Genomic DNA, 12,375 nt, shown 5'->3' with positions numbered 1-12,375 from the left:
CAGGTAGGGGACCTTTAAGAGGCCAGGTAGGTTACCTTTAACATCCCTGGTCAACAAAAGCACATAGTTTACCCTTAACATACCAAAGGCAGGTAGGCTACCTTCAACATCCCTGGACAACAAGGCAGGTATTTTAGCTTTAGCGCACCTGGAGGCAGGCATTTGATCTTTAACAAGGCAGGGGCCTTACCCTCAACAAGCCTGAAGGCAGGCAGGTTACCTTTAACATTTCTGGACAACAAGGCTGGTATTTTAGCATTAGCATACCTGCAGGCAGGTAGTTTAACCTCAACATGCTGAAGGAATGCTAGGTTCCCTTTTACTATCCTTGACAACAAGGCAGCTGCGTGACCCTAAACATATCTGGACAGCAAGGTAGGTAGTCTACCGTCAAACCTGACTGAAAGTGGGTTGTTAACTCTTCACAAGGCTGGTAGTTTGCAGATGCAAGAGGTTTACCCCACCACATCTGGAGTCAAGACATGTAGCTTACCTTTCGAAAGGTAGGTAGTTTACCCACGACGTGCCAGGACGCAGGATGTTTTACCCCCGGCAGTCGGGCGGTTTACCCTGAACAGGAAAGGGAGTTTACCTTCGTGCCTTCGAGACCGTCCGAAGGGGCCGAAGGGGCTGAAACGGCGCTGCGACGCGGAGGCAGGACACACGCTGCATAGACAAGGAAGTTTAATTTCATCTCCTGCGATCGCTTCTTTGCGGGTACAAATCGTATTTTCTTACATCTTGTTCAATAACCCATGATGCATTGCATCCATACGTTTGTAGCTCGAAACAGCTTTACAAAAAGGATATACAATATATACTTATATTCATATATATACATATATATATGTATATATGTATATATATATAATATACAGGTGTTTCTTTAAGCATTTGGATGTGATTGAAATGGGTTGAAATAAGATTCTAAAAACACACAGATCCCAGGTTAAGTTTACAAAGAGATTATCGCCAGTTTATCAAAGTCACCGACATTTAACATCAAGCCCTTCGCGCGCAGTTTGCATATTTTCCACAATGACAGTCGTGTAAAGACCCAGAGAGGCCGGGGGTTCTCCTCGGGGTTCCTCCGTGGAACCTCCCGTGAGCCGAGAGCTTCCGGCTTGGACCCGCCGCAGCTAAAATACAGCGCCGTCACGGCGTAACGTGAAGCGATACGGTGATACGAGGACTAAAGTTCCTCCGGCCGAGGGGGGTCACGGACATCCGTACGTGGACCCCCGTCCGCTGGAGTCTGGGCTGCAGCTGGTATTTGGAGGGAACCTGATTTGCACTCTTGGTGTTTGTGGGCTGGAACCGGAGTGACAAAATTAACCGCACAAGGAAACGGCGGGTCGGTGGATAAAGGGGGTGCAAGAGTGCCGGGGCGGGAGGACGGGACCGTCGGTCAATGCTAATGATACGTCCACTGTGCTGCTGTGTCGTACTTGGTCAACAACGTTACTTTTGGTGTTACTCACTTCACATTATATACCTCAAAGTTACAGTATTACATCATTTTCAATACAACAGAGTAATAATAATCATGTTTGTTTATACTAATCGATCATCATTCATGTAAACATATTTCACCAGGTCATGCAAACAGTAGACCAAAACTTCTTCCACTAGAGGTGCACGGCTCGGAGCGCCCGGACCGAGATCCTTCCCGCGCCGGCCCGAGTCGGACCCGGGAGGTTCTCCGCCTGCGTCGCGGGTCTCCGACGCCAGCGGACCTCTGAAATGACCCGGACGGCGGGGAGAAGCGGCGCCGGGTCGGACGGCGGGGCCGGGCAGGTTTGCCGGGGATCTCCGTTTGGGCCTCTGATGACAGAACAACCATAAAACAAAGAGAGTCTCCTTTTGATACTCGTACATGTTGATGTTTTCCCCGACCGAAGCATGCAGAACCTTCACCTCAGAACCGCCCAGAATACAGAGTCCATGAATCCCTGAAGTGTCTCCTTTCCAGAAGCGAGAGAGAAATCTTGGAACAGAAGCGGGAACCACCTGGAAGAGATGCAACGTCCCTCCAGAAACTGAGAAGAAATGGAGTCACTGGCGGGCGGAGGTTCTTCCCGGTTGACTAACATCTATCTGGGATGTGGCCAAGTCACACAGGGGACAGGAAGGGGGGTCGAGGACATGCAGGATTCTTTCGCTGAGATGCCTTCGCCGTGCTCGCGCCCCTGTCTGGCCAGAAATGCGGTGCGTGAAGGGCCGGCGACTATGACAGAGGTAGATGTGATGAAGAGTGCGAGCGACAAAGAGGAGGAGGGCGGCTTTTTAAATCGCCGTCTGGACGCTACATCTGCGCGCAGACATACGTGTCACGTTGCCGTTGCGATGATCACGGGTCAGCCGAGCATGCCGTTCGAGGGAGGGCGTGGGGGCGCTTGGACAAGTATGCTCTGCATTCCTGGCCAGACTGGGCGGGGGCGCCGAGCTCTTCTGGGTACCATGACATCACGGCGGCGGACGCTTGCGCTCAGACGCGACTGGCCGGCCGGCAGCAGTAGGTGCAGCTCCTCAGGCTGTCCCGGTCCGTGCTCCCCTCCGTGCTTCCCCGGCGACCGTCCTCGTAGTGGGACACTGGGGATGACGCACAGGGGGTTAGCATACCATCCCCGTCGGACCTTATTTCTGTGAGGGAGAAGCCGACGGCTTCTGGCGCCCTGCACCACAGTGACTCAACCGCTTCTGGTCAAGTGGTCCCCTCTGGTTCTGGACTGGGAGGAGGACCGGAGTGGCTCCACCTAGAAAACTCTGACTGTTGGAAACTAACGTATATCGGATGAGACTTACCCTGTTCCTTCTTCTTCTTCTTCTTCGTCTTCTTTCGGCTTTTCCCGTTAGGGGTCGCCACAGCGAGTCCACTTTCTCCATCTAACCCTATTCTCTGTATCTTCCTCTCTCACACCAGCTACCTTCATATCCTCTCTCACTACGTCCATAAATCTTCTCTTTGGTCTTCCTCCAGACCTCTTGCCTGGCAGCTCCAATTCCAGCATCCGTCTACCAATATATTCTCTATCTCTTCTCTGTACATGACCGAACCATCTCCCTGTTCTACAGTGACCAAAATTCAGAAGTAGGTCAAGATCATTTTTGAGACTTTGAGTTACTGGCCAACTGTCCTTCGATCCCTCTGTCTGTCGTCTACCGCGTCCTTTGTCGTTTTAGCCTTGGTTGGTCCTCTTTCTGTATCCTCACTTGTCCTGTGTCTAACCTCTGTCCGTCCTACATCTGTCACTTCACACCGTCCCAGGCCTTTGTTTGTGCTGTGTCTATCTGGTGTCTGACACCTCACCTGTCCTTTGTCTGTCCCACATGGATCACCTCACCTCTCCTTTGGCAATCCCGCGTCCGCATCAGTGTCTTGCATCCTTGCATCCGCCTAACCTGTCCTGAGTCTGTCAACTCCAATGTCCATTTTTCTGTCCCGTGTCTGTCGCCTACGGTAACCTCGTCTGTCCGGCATCGTCGCCTTTCCTGACCTTTGTCCATCTCTTGTCTGTCACTTCTCTCGTCCTTTGTCCGTCTTGTGACTCCCCCGATGTATGTCTTGTGCCTGTTGCCTCACTTGTCCTGCATCTGTCCTACATCGATGCTACGTCAGGGACCTCCAAGACCCGAAAGAGTTGCGGTAGTAACGGTAGTAGTTGTAGAACATGTACATATGGGAACTCAGAAGACACAGAAAGTTCAGAAGAAAAACAAACGCACAGCTCTCCTCCTCTGCATCCCCCAAGTCTTCATCCTCTTCTTCGTCATCCTCGTCCTCGTCCTCCTCCTCTTCCGGCAGCAGATGTCCGTGGCAGGGGCTGGTGGGAGTGATCTGGCTGGGCCCCTCCAGACTGGTTCCCAGCTGCAGCTTTCTCATGTGTCGCACCACCGCCGTGGCATTGAAGGCTTGCTGCAGAAGAAGAGGAGGGAGGAGGAAGAAGAGGGAAGAGCAGCCTTCTGTTAGAGACCGAAGACAAGATCGCCCGACCGGGTTCGGAAAAATAAGACGACAACCTTCCATTTGCTTTTGGCGAAGTTCTTCTTGATCTGAGCGCTGACGGATTCGTGGATGTTCTTGTCCAGAGCCGTGTCTCCACAGATCCTGAAAAGAGGGGAGGAGGTGGAGAACTTAAGGGGTTCTGGGATTGTCCTCCGCACCCGAGGACGAAGTCGGGAATCAAGTACGACCGAAAGGCCCTCCGGAGTCGCCCCTCCCTACCACGGATGCTGCAGGGCCTGCTCGCAGGTGTATCTCTTCAAAGGGTCCTTCTCCATCAGGTGGCAGATGAAGTCTTTGGCTGATGGAGACACTCGGCGGAATCAGACACGGGTCACGTGATCCGCGACGGTCGGCCGGTTGGCGGCGACGGGAGTACCTGAGTCCGAGATGTCGTCCCAGTACGGCGAGTCAAACTCGTACTCCGCTTTCAGGATCTGCTCGAACAGCTTGGCGTCGTTCTCATCGTAAAAGGGAGGGTAGCCACACAACCTATGGGCGGGGGCGCGGGGGGTCAGAGGTCAAGTCTTCCTGCGGCGCCGCGACCAAGAGCTACCACTTACAGGATGTAGGAGATGACGCCGATGGACCAGCAGTCCACCGCCTTGCTGTAGGGCTTCTGCGCTAGCACCTCGGGAGCTGGAGGTCAAAGCAGAGGTCCGATAAGGGGGTGTCGACCCGGGAGTGGACGGGGGGGTATCAGGTCTGGTCCACCCACCTACGTATCCTGGGGTTCCACAGGCCGTGGACATGACGCTGCCCGACCCCTCGATCTTGGACAGTCCAAAGTCGCTGATCATGATCTTGGAGTCTTCGTCCATACTGTAGTACAGCAGGTTCTCCGGCTGCACGGCGACGGAGACCGTCAAACACCGTCCCGTGTGTGTGTGTGTGTGTGTGTGTGTGTGTGTGTGTGTCCTCGGTGACCTCCTCACCTTCAGGTCCCTGTGGACGATCCCCATGTCGTGGAGATACTTGACAGCGTCCAGGATCTGCTGGATGAGCTGGCTGGCGTCCCTCTCCGTGTAGAAGCCCTTCTCCACGATCCTGTCGAACAGCTCCCCGCCGGACACCCTGCACGTGCACAGCACCGCTGACACACCCGCGCACGTGCACGCCCACACCGCTAGCGGTAAAAACCCCGATCTGGTTTGGAACACCGAGGAGAAGGAACTCACAGCTGCATGACCAGATAGAGGTGGGATGAACTTTCAAAGATGTCCTCCAGCGACACGATGTTGGGGTGCTTGATTCTGCAGGGGACGAAGAGAAGGTGCTGAGAAGGTGCCGAGAAGGTTCGGAAGGAGTCCGGTTCCTTCCCCCTCCCGTCCGACAGCAGATGGCGGTATCGCTCCACCTTTCGGCGGCGACCGAAGCCGGCGAGACTCGGCGCCGTCAGCGAACGCCGTCTGCGCGCCAGGGGACCCCGTTTGAAAAACACACCGCTCCGGGATATCGAGTTACAGGCGGTCGTTTGTAACAACAACAAAAAAAAACGGCGTCTTCGACCGCCTGACTCGTCCTTGTCGCAGGGAGGCGGAAGAGGAGGCGGCGGCATCTTCGCCTCGTTCTCTTTGCTTTTATTTACCAACAGTGACTTGGAGTATTTTGACCCCCCGCCCGCCCGCCCTTCACCCCTCCATCTCTTCCTCTTGCATTCACTGCTGCAGGGAACGCCACACCATCTCCGCCTCTGTGTGCTGTTGCCCTGGCAACAAGGGCACTAAAAATAGGTCTATCTTTCTTTACTCCTGACATTTCCGGTGCACAATCCCACTGTTTCCACGGACACCGTGCATTTTAGTCAACTGTTCAATTGACCCCCCGCAGGGTACCTTCTGCCGGACCGGAGGAACCTCGGAGGAACCTCGGAGGAACCTCGGAGGAACCTCGGAGGAACCTCGGAGGAACCTCGAGGGGCCTCACCTGTGCAGAACGGCGATCTCATTCTCTATGTTGTTCTCTTTGCCTTCCAGCGCCTTCTTGGGGATGCACTTGATGGCCACCAGCCTCTGGGTCCTCTTCTCTTCTGCTAGAACCACCTCGGAGAACGCGCCGCTGAAGAACACGCACATAGAAAACACGTGTTAGAGAACACGGCAGCACATGCAAACCCTCCACCTCCTCCTCCTCCTCCTTCTTCTTCTTCTTCTTCAACAGGAGACCAAGATGGATCAGGAAGTCACAATGTGACGGTTTTGCGTCTTCTGAGCCTTCAGATTCGTGCACGTATGCCTGTGTGTGAATAATTCAAACCGGCCTTCGGCGAGAGGTTCTGGGTCTGAAGCAGAACCGGAGAGCCGGAGCCGACGCCTGCACCGGCCGCTCGCGCAGATGGAACTATTTTTAATCCCTTCAATAATGGATGGAGTAGATGTTCCTCCAGAAGACCAGACTGCATTATGGATCGCGGCGACGACGAGTGGGAGGCCGGCTTGCGTCTGCGCGGGAGCGCCGGAGGAGTTTGCGTCGTTCGCAGCCACCGGGAGGGGGTCCTGAAGGAACCTGCGGAGAACCTGGTCGGCTCCCGGTTCATGAACATCACCAGAGCTTCTCTCCGTCATCTTCGGTTCCCTGCGCCGAACCGAGTGCTAACCGGGACCGCGGTTCGGAAGTGCTGCAGAAAACACCTACTCCGACCCTTCAGGGCTTCATCCAAGACCTCGGGCTTCGTGCTGAGAAGTACCGTAGTGCAAGGCGTTGTTTTCCGGTGACATTAGCGAGCAAGAAGACCAGCCCAAGGTCGGACGATGGGCGCTCTCCTCAGTTTGTCCGTTTGACCCGCGCCAAAACTCGTCCTTGCTAAGTGGTGAATCATCGGGCGGCTTCCTGTCGGCCGGCGCAGAGCCTCGGGCGGGGCGGCTACCGGTGGGCGGTCATTAGCTGTGGTCTACTGGGCCAAGGTGACCGCGCACGGCCCGTGCACGTCTCCCTGAGCGCATCATCCCATTTCCATCATCATGTCATGGGGGGGGGGGGGGCAGATCGGGTTTCGGTTTGCGAAAGTCTTGATTAAAATCATCCCGGACGAAAATCACATGAAGCCTCACTTCCCGTCCGCCAGGAGAGGCAGGGTGACGCGTCGCCTCTGCAGGATGAACCTCCGGTCCGCTGATGCTGGTCGCCAACCCCCAACTTCTAAGGTTCTACTCCTCCAGAACCCAATCACACTTGGTTCTCAGGAACTATAACCAGGAAGTACTCTGCACCACGGTTGTAACCAAACCACCGCAAGGAAGAGGATGCCACAGTCTACATTAAGAACCAAGCTGCAGCAGCTGTGCGGAGAACCCCGTTAGCCGTTAGCCGACGCCAGACTTTTGGGGCAAAATTGTCGACGCTCCTCTGCGAGCCCTTTCTAGCAGGCCGGAAGAGCTCGGACCTCTTCGTCGGACCATTTCTCAACGGTTCTGTCCATTTTATTGCAAGAAAGCGGTGACCAAAAAAAAAAATGGGGCTTGGCAAGAAGTACTTGATACGAGCTTGTGGCTTACGGGCTCCACCAATCACCATGAAGCTACATCACGAGTTCCCTTGGAACCGTAAAAAGCCCCCTAGGATCCTCTGCAGTGCGAATGCATCGGGAAGCGGCCGCCGCTCCTCCAATCACGTCCCGCCGTCGCCTATCGACACGCCAACGCCCAACTCTGAGTCGCACCTCCGCGAGGAGGTTGCCGGTTCCTTCCCCGGCTCCACGGTCGCCCCCGACGGTATGCTTAGCGCCTCGCCGCGTGAACGGGCGAATGAGCCGCGTGACCGGACCCGAGCTCAGAGATCCGGTTATGTAAAAACCCCCCCGACCCGAGATTCCCGGGGAAGGACGGCGAACAAAAAAAAAAAAAGAAACAGGGAAGCTCGGAAAACGTGCGCCGCCGCCGCCGCCGCGGGAGGCCGGCACGCCGGGGAGCCGCATTACCATTATGTCTGCATGATTCCACCCAGTGTGTGTGTGACGGAGCGACTGAGCGGAGCAGACAGCCGGGAGAGGACGTCCGTGGACATGCACCCGGAGACACACATGCACGCGCACGTGCACAAGCGCGCACACATGAGCGCGCTCTCCCGCTGTTGCCGTGAGACACGTTGTAATTAAACATCCGGTTGCTCATTTCTCCTGGGAGACGTGGCGGGGGTGGCCGGGCCCTCCCCGGATTTGGAAGCGCTATGTGGAGAAGAAGAAGAAGAAGAAGGAGGAGGAGAAGCTTCAGCTGCTTCTGTGAGAACGTGACTTGGTTTCCACCGTCGATGTTCTTCATGCTCCCCGGAAGTCCGGTTCGGATATAAACGTGCAAGAAGCCGGTCCATCTTGGATGTGGACTCCAAATGTTCACATAGGCTTTACCCGCCTCGGGGACGGTAGCCTATCGCTCTCGCCTGATGTTCCACCTAGATTCTCCTTTTAGCTCAATCCATTCAGAGCGCGTCTGTGTGGACGCGATCTATAATCTTAATTTAGCTCCTATCTTAGCATCGTCATCGTTTTCAGGCGCAGGATCGAGCCGAAACCTGCGCCGGTGCTTTGGAGGGGCCTCTCCTCGGACTCTCCAGCACCACGAGGGCTTTCCAGCGCCACTCACTTCTCCATCATCCCGGCCCCGGCGTCCCGCGGGGGCTAAACGCTTCTTAAACCCGGCCCGACGCCGACCTCACTTGGCTGCTTTTCCGCCGCGTGGTGAAAGCAAACCGCCACTTCAGCCGGCGTCTGAGTGCGACCGCCGGGGGAAACACCGACCGACCGCGCTGTCGGAAGCGGCCCCTCGTCCATGAACGCGTGGCGAGTCGATCCGCCGACGCCCGGTGTGGATCCGACGGGCGTTAAACCCCGCCTCCCGTCCAATCGGACGCCCCGTGACGGTTGATTTACCGACGTTTCCCATCGACCGTCGGCTCTGGATTTAATCGGGCTAAAAGGGGTTCGGCGTTACCGGGCCGTTAATCTCCGGGCCCGACATCCAGTTGCTCCCTGTGGTCTCCTAGAAGAACACCTCGTGATCTCATAAACTCCCGCTCAACGCCATGGATTTTAGAGCTCCTCCGGAGGAAGATACAACCGATCTACGTCCGACGGCGGTTTCGGTTCGCCGTCCTTTGACAACTGGACAGATGTTCAACAACTCCACCTCCAGAGTCCAATGTCGCACGAAGCATACCGCGGTACTACCGCAGCGCTTTGACCAAGACCTCCGCATCCCAAGCGCCGATCCAGAACTTCCATTTCCGGTATCTGATTTCACTCCACCTTCTCGAAGACCCAAAAACCCCGGTGACACCAGAGCCGTCCGGGTTTGTTCTTGAAGGCTAACCCTACCTGCAGGACGGCGTGTCCTGACGTGGACTCCGCGCGGAGCTACGCCGTGAGGATTAGCCGGAATTGAATATGATATTTCGGCATAAATCAATTAACTTCACACACGGAGTTCCTGGATAAAGCTCCTCTCTAATCTTCTCTCCCAGCATAAGGAGCTTTCCGTCAGAACGTTAATTCTGCCCTCTGCCAGGTCCGGCGTTGGTGACAGCAGGAGAAGAATATTACTACATGTCCTCCCCCGTTCTTGCTGGAGTTCAGGAACATACTGACAATCACCATTATATAACTCCATAATCGCACCGGGGCCACTCGGAGGTGCACACAAGGTTCCCGGTCGGATTCCGTCCTGTGTGGAACCTCAACGGAGTTCTCCGGGTTCCTCCCACGGCCCAAACACGGAGGTAGCCTAGCGGACACCCGGGTTGAATGTCTCTAAATGTGGCCCCGCGGTGGATCCGAGATGAACCCCAACTTTCGCCCGATCGCGGGATCGGGAGCAGCTAATGAGCGAACGGATGAATAATAGCGGTGGAAAGCGGCCGATTGCGAGTTGCGGTGAGTCTGCCGGGACCTCCGGCAGCTGCAGCCATGAATTATCCAATATCTTCGGAACGCGCGGCGCCGCCGGCGGCCGGAGGAGTCGTATTTGATGTCCTCCCTCTGCGGCGCCGGCCAGACAGCCTCGTCATCCGCCCACGGCCCGCTCGCCTCTCTGGACGCCGACCAGAGCTGCGCAGTCATTAATATCTGGGGGCGCAGGTAGGAATTTAAAAAGAAGGAAAACAACAAGCCTCCATATGGCCCTCTGGTGTCCTCGCAGGTGGACATGAGCTGGGTCACTTCTACCCAACCCAGGGGGGGCGAGGAACCATCTGGGCTCGGCAGCGTTTCCCCGGAGAACGTCGTCACGGCTCGGCGCCGCCCGTTCCTCACACGACAGCCGGCGTCCGCCCCGCTTGGCTACCTCCAGAGGGCGCGGTTTGGAGATACCAAACAGTTCAACAGTTCCCTGTAGGGTCCGACCGGCGAGCCGCTACAGAACTAAGGCGCTGATTCGGACCTCGAGCCCTCTATGGCCGCCCTGCTTGGCTACCTCCAGAGGGCGCGGTTTGGAGATACCAAACAGTTCAACAGTTCCCTGCGAGGTTTGACCGATGAGCCGCTACAGAACTAAGGCGCTGATTCGGACCTCGAGCCCCCTATGGCCGCCTCTTTGCGCGATCAACACGATGGACCATATTTAGGTGGGCAGATAGATGGCCTTCGATGCGTGACGGAGCTAAAACGATAGAAACATCTGCTGCCAAAGCTTCCTGTCAGAAGGTAACTGGGAAATGAGATGTTTGTCAATAAATGGCGTGAGGCAGTGGGAACAGGACATGTATGCTGAAGGTCACCAGAGGAGCCCAGAGGGGCCATGATAGGTTTCTGAGGACCCAGATGGACTTCAAGTTGTCCGCCATTTTCCGACCAAAGCAAACGCGTCACTCGTTCGGTACGCAGAAGGTCCGCCGACCGTCCTCCCTCTCTGGGCCATTAAACATCCTCTGCTGGATCTAGCGCTCTATGAGCGCGGGGGCGAGCTAGCTCGGGCATCACTTACGTTCCCAGCACTTCTTTGAAGTCGTAATGCTCCTTGACGTCCGAGGTCTTCTTCTTCCATCCGTTTCCATCCTCGCCAAGAGGCATCCTACTGGCCGGTCGGGTCGTCCTCACCGGAGCTGCGAGGAATCGACAGAAGGGGTGAGCGGACCTCCACGGAACAAAGGGGAAGGACGTCGGGCGAGAAGAACGCCGCGCCGAACCCACGGGTCGCGACCTCCGTGATGCGCCGACAGACGGATGCGGCTTCTGTCCGCGATGGTCGGACCTTCTGCTGCTTCTGAGCCCCTGGTGGACCAACAAGTTTGTCTCCGTGACAACAAACATGGAGGCGACCAACCACACCTCTGGAAGGGGGGTGAAGATCCTGCAGCCTGCAGAAGGACCAGGACCACCACAGGCAGGAGAGTGGGGGGTCAGGACATCTCCAGAACCTACCCTGGTTTCTGGGGTACAGCCCCCCCCCCCCCCCCCCCCCCAATGCGGGAGCCGTGATTTGTCTGAGGCCGTGGAAGGCTCGTGACAGTGGGGCTGCGTGGGGTGGTGGTGGTGGGGGGGGGGAGAACATACCAGAAGGTAAAGAATAGCTCAAGGGTACGAGAACGCGGATCTGCAGGGGGAGCGGGAGGAGGGGGGGGGGGTGACGGACGCACACGCGCGCGCGTGTACATGCACGGACGCGTGGGTTGTTTTCGTTTATTTCATTCTTATTTTTTTTTGAGGTCGAACGCAAAATAAATCCCGCATCCGCGTCGCGAAGCGGCGGACGTACCTCGGCGTCGATCTGCGGGAGCGATGCGTTCTCCTTCCCTGCGGGAGCGATGTGGGTTCCCGTGCTCGTGCGCGGCGCCGCTTCCGCTCAGGAGCCTCCTGACGTCAAGAGGACCGGCCGTCCGTGCACGTAGTGCGGCATGAAATCCCGCCGCTGTTCTTTTTTTCCACGACGCGATGTGCGAGTCGCCGGCTGTCGCGCACGCCCGTGTTTTCCGCGCATCCGCCGCTTCCCGCCGCCGCGAACACTCTCACTGCGGCGCAGAGCCGCCGCGCACGCACGCTGAGCAGGACGAGCGCCCTCCCCGCCGGGCGGCGACCTGCAGCCTCCGGCGGGGCGACCGGACCCTCCTCCGGGCGACCGAGGCGACGCCCTGCCGGGCGGTCACCTCACAAGAGGGACCCTCACGCAGTGGACCTTTCATACCCCTTTGTGGTCCACCAGACTTTCACCTCACGTGGGGGACCCCTTGACAAAAGGGACCCTTCTCATAGTGGACTTCTCATACCCCTTTGTGGTCCACCAAGCGTTCACCACACACTGGGGACCCCTTCACACAGTGGACCCTTCACACCTCTATGTGGTCCACCAGACTTTCACCTCACATGGGGGACCCCTTCACACAGTGGACCCTTCATACCTCTTTGTGGTCCACTAGGCGTTCACCTCACATGGGGGACCCCTTCACAC

General features: G+C 56.8%; 1 protein-coding gene across 1 annotated transcript; it reads right to left on the bottom strand.

Moving 5' to 3' along the window:
• Positions 1-667: 667 nt before the first annotated feature.
• camk1a (calcium/calmodulin-dependent protein kinase Ia) lies at positions 668-12,006 on the bottom strand. Its single transcript, XM_086168279.1, has 12 exons — positions 11,686-12,006; positions 10,915-11,032; positions 5,930-6,061; positions 5,182-5,256; positions 4,939-5,077; positions 4,722-4,848; positions 4,567-4,642; positions 4,383-4,495; positions 4,226-4,304; positions 4,021-4,108; positions 3,727-3,916; positions 668-2,592 (listed from the first exon to the last, which is right to left on the bottom strand). The coding sequence occupies exons 2-12, from the start codon at positions 10,998-11,000 to the stop codon at positions 2,489-2,491; spliced, it is 1,209 nt and encodes a 402-aa protein (XP_086024405.1). The 5' UTR covers positions 11,001-11,032; positions 11,686-12,006; the 3' UTR covers positions 668-2,488.
• Between the last annotated feature and the right edge of the window lie 369 nt (positions 12,007-12,375).

The sequence above is a fragment of the Fistularia commersonii genome, chromosome 21 (genome assembly GCF_037954325.1).
Source record: "Fistularia commersonii isolate RoL2024-O1a breed Wild chromosome 21, RoL_Fcom_v1.0, whole genome shotgun sequence".
NCBI lineage: Eukaryota > Metazoa > Chordata > Actinopteri > Syngnathiformes > Fistulariidae > Fistularia > Fistularia commersonii.
Note: the sequence above shows the minus strand (reverse complement) of the source record. Positions and strands in the feature narration are given on the sequence as shown.

Excerpts from the sequence above, each read along its gene's own strand:
- camk1a (XM_086168279.1), bottom strand. The coding sequence starts at position 11,000 with ATGCCTCTTGGCGAGGATGGAAACGGATGGAAGAAGAAGACCTCGGAC. Across the intron at positions 4,643-4,721 it reads TGGAACCCCAGGATACGTAG|CTCCCGAGGTGCTAGCGCAG; the intron begins GTGGGTGGACCA and ends TTTGACCTCCAG. Across the intron at positions 4,109-4,225 it reads CAGGCCCTGCAGCATCCGTG|GATCTGTGGAGACACGGCTC; the intron begins GTAGGGAGGGGC and ends CCCTCTTTTCAG.